Consider the following 9,738-nt stretch of genomic DNA (forward strand, 5'->3'; position numbering starts at 1 on the left):
TACTGAGTGCAATAAAATGAACAGCGTCCAAGGCTTCAGATTTTTGGACACTTTTTTCCTTTTTCTTAGTCCTGGACTACATTGAACAATTAGACTGATCTAGCTACATCGCTCAGGGTTGTGAAAAATTTCATGCCCGGAGCACCACAGTTAGGTCAACCTACCCCCCGGAGTAGATGCAGCTAGGTCATCAGATGGGACACCACACACCCTCCCTAGGAACCTGGTGGGAGTGGGAGGACCAGGGCTCACGCTGGCACCCTATAGTTGGGGAGAGCAAGGATAAGAGGGAGGCAAAAGCTCCACCCCATAGGACCTAGCTACCACTTTCTGTTGATGTAGGAAGCGTCCATATTACGGCACTACAATGGCATAGCTGCAGCTGGCCCTTTAAGGGGAGATGGGCCTCAGTCCTCCTGTGACAAGCCTAACTTGCCTCCCCAGGTGAGAAAATGATTTTGGTCATGTGACTAAGTCAGGCCAAGCCTAGGGATATATAAGGGAGAGGCACTAAGGGGACACTAAGGAGTTGCTGGATAAAGAAGTCAACCAGCACACAGCCCCAGGATGGAGGACTGTGAGATCCCAGACTTGCGAGGTAAGTTACAGGCTGGGGAGGCCAAACTTTAAAGCCACAGTCGCAAGGCGGACTCAGACCCTAAATCTGAAGAAGAGAAGAAAGGAAGCTTTGTGGGAGTTGAATTATATTGAACAAATCAGACTCCAGGAGAAGAGGAATATTGTTTCAAAGACTTTGCTTATGACTGAATTATTTTGGCAGAACTCAGAGGGAAACTGAGGCAGGGTGCCTATAGGGCTGTCCTAGGCCACAATGGGATGTCCTGGGACAGTTACTTGTCTCTACACCATTTAGTTTACATTTTTCCACTCGAACTTTTCAAAGATGAGGGAGCTTTGAAAAGTTACAGCAAGGAAAGAGAGAAACAATGAGGGGAAAAATAGAAGAAGTGAAAGGAAAAACCCTCAACATCCTTCATTCTATTCTATTTGGTGGCAAAAATGGGGAGAAAAGAGGAGGAAAACCCCAAAATCTGATATTTTGAAAATCAATTTACAAGAACTAAAAGGAAATGTTCATTTTGAAACAAGAAAATTGTTTGTAATTTTCTGTCAAACAACTGAACAACCTTCATGAAATGATATATTCCTGCAAAACAACTGTTTTCAATTAAACTCTATTTTTCACAGGGAGTCTCTTGGCTGAAAAAGTTTAAACCAGTTCTAAAAATGACCTTTTCTAAGCTCACTCAGTGATAATGAGAATGTTGACAATGAGTCTTATACACATGAGAGGGGCGGAGCATACAAACTTCAAATGGGCTCAGATACCATGGCGACAGATGTGGCATAAGTGGATGGATCCCTTTGAAATTAAGCTCATCGGTACAAGTACAGTATATGTAGTAGAAATAATAGTAGCAAACCTTCAAGTAGTGTTTGATATTAGAGAAAAGAAATGCAGTCAAAAGTCTTCCTTGTGAATGCTCCTCCGTGCTTTGAATACACGTACATCCTTACTAGGATCGTAGTGGACCTCACGTACCGAAAATCGTCCCTTCAGCATCTCCAGGAAATTCTGATCCCGTTCATAGCGAATCCGACACGATAACAGAATAACAGTATGTTCTGAGCACAAGTGCTCCAGTGTCTGAAGCAGATCTGCAAAGGTGTCTTCCAGATAAATGATGTCTGCGCCCAGGATAAAGTCAAACTTTCCTGGTGAGAAGTTCCCCAAGTTTCTTCCCCAAGTCAGTTCCTTTACCACAGCTCTCGGCTGGAGGTCGGGAGGTAAGTTAGCCTGAACGTTTGACTCGAGAAATTCCAGTGCGGCTTCCCTGTCTGTGATGGTGACATGAGCACCTGTGTGGCACAAGGAGTGTAAGTGTCAAGACAAATAACTGATGCCCATCGATACAGCTTTTGGAATACAATTGCTCGTTTCCATTAAGGGTTAACAAAATTACTGAATAACAATGGAAACATTTACTGAGATGCTTGATTTTAAGTCAACTGACACTTGGAATATTTAGTTTTATTTATGTTTAATGGTAAAAATAGTACTATCAGATCAAAATCGTTTTTGGAATAAATGACTGTATTTCTTTTTAGAAAGACGGAGCCAATTGCCAATTGAAGGAAACGACAGAATAAATGGTGGGAGATGATTATAAAAAAGTCTCATCTGATTTTTGCCCTGGTGTAGCAGCATCAGATTACCCCTAGGGACCCAGACAGAGCAGATGGGTAACCGAAGAGCCTTAGACATAGCTATTTTTTTCAATGGATGTTTAAGTTAGTTAATGGTTGCGATATTTTATTTGAATTTGGGCATAGTTTTAAACTATAACGGGGTTCAAAAGAAAATTAGATAAGTTCCTGGAGGATAGGTCCATCAATGACTATTAGCCAAGATGGTCAAGGACTCAACTCCATGCTCTGGGTGTCCCTAGCATCTGTTTGCCAGAAGCTGGGAGTGGACAACAGGGGTGGATCATTCGATGACTCCCTGTTCTGTTCACTGCCTCAGAAGCACCTGCCATTGGCCATTGTGGGAAGACAGGATACTGGGCTAGATGGACCATTGGTCTGGCCCAGTATGGTCATTCTGATGTTCTTATAGTTTAATAAATATTTGATTTTTTTTTTTTAAACATAAGAACATAAGAACGGCCATACTGGGTCAGACCAAAGGTCCATCAAGCCCAGTATCCTGTCCTCTGACAGTGGCCAATGCCAGGTGCCCCAGAGGGAATGAACAGAACAGGTAAGCATCAAGTGATCCATGCCCTGTCACCCATTCCCAGCTTCTGGCAAACAGAGGCTAGAGACACCATTCCTGCCCATCCTGACTAATAGGTCCAACAATGGCTATCTTCCATGAATCTATCTAGCTTCCTTTTGAACCCTGTTATAGTATTGGCCTTCACAACACCGTCTGACAAGGAGTTCCAGAGGTTGACAGTGCGTTGCGTGAAAAAATACTTTCTTGTGTTTGTTTTAAACCTGCTACCTATTAATTTCATTTGGTGGCCCCTTGTTCTTGTACACCTCTACCCCGCTACAACGCGACCCGATATAACATGAATTCGGATATAACGTGGTAAAGCAGTGCTCGGGGGGGGCGGGGCTGCGCACTCCGGTTGATCAAAGCAAGTTCGATATAACACGGTTTCACCTATAACGCAGTAAGATTTTTTGGCTCCCAAGGACAGCGTTATATCGAGGTAGAGGTGTATTATGAGGAGGAGTAAATAACATTTCCTTATTTACTTTCTCTATACCACTCATGATTTTATAGACCTCTATCATATCCCCCCTTAGTAGCCTCTTTTCCAAGCTGAAGAGTCCCAGTCTTATTAATCTCTCCTCATACGGAAGCCGTTCCATATCCCTAATCATTTTTGTTGCCATTTTCTGAACCTTTTCCAATTCCAATATATCTTTTTTGAGATGGGGCGACCACATCTGGACGCAGTATTCAAGATGTGGGCGTACCATGGATTTATATAGAGGCAATATGATATTTTCTGTCTTATTATCTATCCCTTTCTTGATGATTCCCAACGTTCTGTTCGCTTTTTTGACTGCCACTGCACATTGAGTGGATGATTTCAGAGAACTATCCACAATGACTTCCAGATCTCTTTCTTGAATGGTAACAGCTAATTTAGACCCCATCATTGTATATGTATAGTTAGGATTATGTTTTCCAATGTGCATTACTTTGCATTTATCAATATTAAATTTCATCTGCCAGTTTTGAGATCCTTTTGTAGCTCTTCGCAGTCTGCCAGGGACTTAACTATCTTGAGTAGTTTTGTATCATCTGCAAATTTTGCCACCTGTTTACCCCTTTTTCCAGATTGTTTATGAATATGCTAAATAGGACTGGGCCAAGTACAGATCCCTGGGGGACACCACTATTTACCTCTCTCCATTCTGAAAACTGACCATTTATTCCTACCCATTGTTTCCTATCTGTTAACCAGTTACCAATCCATGAGAGAACCTTCCCTCTTATCCCATGACTGCTTACTTTGCTTAAGAGCCTTTGGTGAGGGACCTTCTCAAAGGCTTTCTGAAAATCTAAATACACTATATCCACTGGATCTCCTTTGTCCGCATGCTTGTTGACCCCTCAAAGAATGCTAGTAGATTGGTGAGGCATGATTTCCCTTTACAAAAACCACATTGACTATTTCCCAACAAAATATGTTCATCTATGCGTCTGACAATCTTGTTCTTTACGATATTTTCACCCAATTTGCCCGGTACTGAAGTGAGGCTTACTGGCCTGTAGTTGCAGGGTCACCTCTGGAGCCCTTTTTAAAAATTGGCATCACATTAGCTATCCTCCAGTCATTTGGTACAGAAGCTGATTTAAATGATAGGTTACAGATGACAGTTAGTAGTCCTTTGAGTTCCTTCCTTTCATTTCCATTTTAAAAGGAAGTCTGTCATAGTGGCTAGAATTTATGACTAAAGGGACATCTACACTTGAATGTAGTCCTATTTTAGTTCAATGAGATATGATCAGCATGGCAAGTTTAGGCAGTACACAAACTTGTGTGCTGTCTGCACTAGATTATAGAATTGTGCTAGTTAACACATGTTAAAGATGACTTAAAATTTAAGAATTGACACACTGGAGCAGATCCTCGGCCAGGGTAAACTGTCATAACCCCACTGACTTCAGTGGGATCAGAGTCAGACCACTCCCACCCCACCTCTACACTGATGTAAATTAGCAGAAGAACTCATTGGCCTAATGAAGTCAATGGTAAAACTCTCATTGACTACACTGGGTACAGAATTAGGCTAAACTGAATGCTTTTGAAAATCCCCACCTAGGGCTCCAATCAAGTCCACCTACACAGATCCAATTGCAAGATCAAATCCTATGGCTACAGCGAAGGTAAGAAAAAAAAGTAAGATGGGGGGAGTCTTCTTAGCGTATGCGCAACGTGCCTCAGGCGGCACATGACCAGGATTCATCCCTGAATTTGGTCCACTGGTTGGATCATTAGCTCCCCAGCTTGGACTGGGTACTGAGGGGGCGTACGACGTGAATGCTGATCCATGCCTCCCAGGGGGGTGTGGGGTAATAATGTATTGTTAACACATACAGTGCAGGAATTAATTACAATTAGAACGAGTGAGTTGCCCAGATAAAGAAGGTGCTAGTTTTAAAATGATCAAATACCGGTTGCTTTTCAAACGAGAATCAAACTAATATTAGTTCATGTTAGTGGAATTGAGCATCTGTCAAGATCTGTCGGTGGTCAGGCAAAGGAGTCCAGTGCTACCTTTACTCTTAGTCTGTGCTACCGCTAGGGTGTCTAATGAAACTCTGAAACAATCAATGAGCGAATACAGCAGGAAGCAAAGCTAGGGCTGTGAGATACCAGACTTATGACTGGCCCCGCTGTTGGTCTAGCGATGCCGTGACTCACTATGCACACCCATTGTAAAGGGGAGGCAGCGCAGCACCGTGGATGGGACATCAGACTACAGCAGGAGACTTGAGTTCTGTTCCTGGCCCTGCCACTGAGTGATTGACAGAACTTGGGCAAGTTGCTGAATTGCTCTGTGCCTCAGTTTCCCTGCCTGCAAAATAGGGTTAATGATGTTTATGCATCTTTGTAAAGTGCTTTGCTATCTGTTGATGGAGCTCACTATACAAAATGTGAAGTATTAATAAAGCTGAAGGACACAAGCACAGCATTTATTCCCTGGGGGAGAACAGCTACAGAAAAGAAGGGGAGGCCATTGAACTCACTGCCATGGAAACAGCAGGCAGCCTTAAGGGGGTTCTACTATGAAGAAACCTGGTGTAGCACCATCACCACAATAAATAATGTAGGAGGCTCTAAAGCCTAATAAGGAAGATGAGCCACAGAGGAAACATCACAGTAACGGTCACATCGCTTGGCTGTTACCGCAGCCCTGTCACCTAATGTGTGAATTTTACGGCAGCACCGATTTCTTAAAGAAAAACTTACCCAATAACGTGGCCACTATTCCCAGCAATCCAGTTCCTGCTCCTAGTTCAATCACTGAGCGCCCTTGTAGATCAATACTTCCCATCTCCAGATACGTACACAGGACGACAGCCTGAACCAAGAGACAGGACTAATTAAGACTTGGGGGTAATTTAGTGATGCCAGACCACAGTATTTCTGATTGAAACCAGTAGAGAAGGTTGCAAGATACAATCAAACACCTCAAGTCTACAGGTATACTTTGCCATCCATGTTAAACAAAGGCTGATGAGGCAGAGAGGAATGTCCAAACTATCAATCCTGCAAAGTAGGTTAAAATAATGACATGGGACTGTTTCTTCATTAAATCCAAAACACAACAGAAGGAAGCAGAAAAAGAAATAGTTGCACTAAGAAAGGAAAAGCAGGATTTTTGTTGATGCAAAAATGAATGCAAAATTGCAGAACCGTTGAGATGCACCATTGCCCTTTATCGTATTTCTTACAACTTTCCAAAACCTTTCGGTTTAATCTTGGTACATGCTCGGCATGCTCTTCCATAATGTGTGTGAAGGTCAAGCAGTTGAGCGTAATGGATTAAGAGCACTTCTATTTAAGTACAAGTTAAATCCAATGTGAGCTACTGTTAAGCAAGTTCCCACACCCAAATCAGGACTTCGCAAGAGCATCTGCTATAGAAAATTCTGTCTCATCAATATCAGACTTATCCTTAGGAACGGAATGATAGCTGTGCTAGCGTATATGCTCCAATTAATACGAGCAGTTAAACTGCCAAACTCATTATTTATGATCAGAGAGAGAGGCATGATTTAGTGGTCAAAGCACAGGACTAGGACACAGGTACAGCTAAATTCCAATACAAGGTCGACCACTGACGACTCCTGTGCTTCGGGTTCTCTAGCTACTACATGACGCTACTTAACTATCTCATCAAGGTGGTGTGGGGATTAGTGGATGTCCAGTGCTTTGAAGATTAAAAGAGCTATGCAAATACTAAGTTATTTTATTATTACTAAGACTTGGTTAAAAACATGGGAAAACAACTTTGTGATAAGTCTTGAAAGTGGCCCCATTTCCCACAAAGTCTTTCATGGGTTTTTTTTTTTTCAAAATGTTAAACTTTCTATTGCAGTAATTGTCAACATTTTTCATCTACCAAAAAAATGGATTTTCTTACTGAAAACACAGTTTCCAGTACACTAGCAATCTAACAACAACAAAATCTAAAAATATTGAACATTTAGATCAAAGTATCAATTTTTAAATGTTGCAGAAAACTGTGCAAAATGGAAAGTTTTGATCATGCTGACAATGTACCATGAAAAGATTTTTTTTGCACTTTTCAATTGGGGAAAAAACTTCTCATGCAGAAAATTTGCAGCCAGCTCTCCTAGGCTGCTGGGCATGTCATTTCACCTGTCTATAAAATGGGAATAATTGTACTGGCCTCCTTTTGTAAAGAGTTTTGAGGTGTACTGATGAAAGGCACTACATAAAAGCTCAGTATTATTAGGAGTTGGACTTGAAACAGACACATGTTCTGCACAAATTGAAATATTTGTATTTTAATCATACGTACCGCATCCCATACGACTGCTGCTACACCCAGTTGCTTCCAGTTTTGTTTGATTTGGATTGTGTGGCTGGCAAAGTGATACACAGATGAAGATTTATGGAACTTCTGCAATCCCCAGACCGCACTGTCGTCATAGGGAACCAACGCCATTTTATTATCCATCTATCAAATCTCTCTGACCTATGGAGCAAGGGAGAACAAGTCTATGTGAAACCTCAGTGAGAAAAGAACATCTGTTTTGTCCTCACAAACTAATTTGGCTTGTTTTAAATAACACGAGGAAGATTCCAAATACCGCTTTGGATCCTAATGATTCGCTCATTGTTTAGCTACTGTGGAACAGCTTCAACAAGAGACTGAAGGAGTCCCACGTGAGACTATCCCTTAGCTCGGTGGTTACGGCATTCACCTAAAAGGTGGTCAACTTCCTTCTCTCTCAGCTGGAGGGAAGACTTGAACTGGGGGTCTCCTACATCCCAGCTGAGTACCCTAACCTCTGGGCTAAAAGTGTTGGAAGAAGGCACTCCTCTCCCTCCCTGTTTTGTGTCAACTCGCGCGTAGGGGCTCATGCGGTAAGTGCTCTCTGAGCACACTTACCAGATAGGCCCCTCAGGCGAGTTGGACAGAGGAATGCCGATATTCCCCACTTCATATCAGATGCATGTGTAAAATTCTTTGACTAAGATGGCAAGACAGCGTGACAAACGTGGAAGTGTTAAATCATGCTGGTATGTCATTCACGGGAACGTTCATTAGTAAGAAAAGACTTAGGTGGCTTGGACAGGTCAAGCGAGTGCTGGACTACAGGATCCCCAAGAGTGTGCTGTACTCTGAAACTCGCGAAGGGTCTAGAAAGAGAGGCAGACCACTGCGCAGATTTTGGGATGCTTGCAAAGAGGACTTCGTATCCTTTGGAATCGCTGTGGATGATTGGGAAAGGAATGCAGAGTGCCGCTCTGGCTGACGGAGTCAGCGTGTAGATGGAGCGAAGCATTGCGAGGTGGACTGGATCAAGCTTTGTGATGACCGGTGTCGGAGGAGGAAAGAATCTGCTGCTTGGATTCAGAGCATTGCTCGTGCGTGGGTGTGCCCTCCGGTGCTGTCACTAGCCCAATGGACTCAGCAGCCATCAAAGAACTCACTGGCGCATACACCATGCCCTGTAAAGAGCGCTGGTACCATTGATTGATTGAACCCCCTGGAGACGGCAGTCTACCTTTCCTGCCCTAAACTGCCATGCATTCTGATGATGCTCAATCCCATATCCTCCTGGGAATCACATCACCCACTCTTGGGGGTGGAACAAAGCCAGTTTAATACCACAATGGGTTCAGACAGAGCATGAAGAATGCTACGGTATCTAATGGACGCTGCGGAAGGAAGTCAAGGAGAAGGTAAATTATCCCCAGTGGACTTAAGCCAGGACATTGGGAGTAATGCCAGTTACTAACTCCTGTAAGAATGCCCAGGTCTCGGCCAAACCACGCATCAGCGTGCAGGGGGCAAGGTGAGCTTAATCTGCGGAGCTTTGTAGTGCCAAGGAAATGTGTGTCTAGCTGCTGCTGAGTCCCCGCCTCCCGCTGCCCCCCGACAGGCCTGGCTGCAGAGGCAGGAGCTGCCCGGGGACTAGGGCAGTGCTCGGCGGGCCATGCACGCTACCAACGCGCTAAGGGGCTACTCCGCAGCTGCTCCTGCGGCAAAGGGCTTGCCCGGGGCGGTGCACGCAGCGCCCTTTCCCCGCCGTGCACACGCTGGGGGGGGGGGCCGCACTGGAGCCCACGCAACGAGCCCTGGGGGCTGCCCGGGGGAGCGAGGGCTCTTTGCAGCCCTTAGGGCGCCTGGCTGTCCCGGGAGGGGCCGCCCTGCACCCCGGGCCGGGCACTCACCGCCACCTCCTCGCTCCAGGCCGCGCTGAGTTCCGTCACACACCCCCCCGTAAAACCCTGCTCCCGTTTCCCTGCTGTGGGTGCACTGGGCCGGCTCACCCGAACTGAGCATGCCCCGTAACCTTCGCTGTCGCCACTGCCCTCTCTCTGCCCTTACTTCTGCTGACGATTTGCTGCCTGCTCTTTGGGGGGGGGGGGTTAAAAGGATTAAGGGGGGCACATCGCAGCGGGGGGCTGTCAGGGTCTGAGCAGG

The 9,738-nt window shown here is 44.7% G+C and overlaps 1 protein-coding gene across 1 annotated transcript; it reads right to left on the minus strand.

Moving 5' to 3' along the window:
* Positions 1-724: 724 nt before the first annotated feature.
* METTL21A (methyltransferase 21A, HSPA lysine) lies at positions 725-9,519 on the minus strand. The gene is made up of 4 exons (XM_065413580.1): positions 9,486-9,519; positions 7,603-7,779; positions 6,024-6,135; positions 725-1,881 (listed from the first exon to the last, which is right to left on the minus strand). Exons 2-4 carry the CDS (start codon positions 7,759-7,761, stop codon positions 1,484-1,486), a joined length of 669 nt encoding a protein of 222 aa, XP_065269652.1. The 5' UTR covers positions 7,762-7,779; positions 9,486-9,519; the 3' UTR covers positions 725-1,483.
* Between the last annotated feature and the right edge of the window lie 219 nt (positions 9,520-9,738).

The sequence above is a fragment of the Emys orbicularis genome, chromosome 11 (genome assembly GCF_028017835.1).
Source record: "Emys orbicularis isolate rEmyOrb1 chromosome 11, rEmyOrb1.hap1, whole genome shotgun sequence".
Taxonomy (NCBI): Eukaryota; Metazoa; Chordata; order Testudines; family Emydidae; genus Emys; species Emys orbicularis.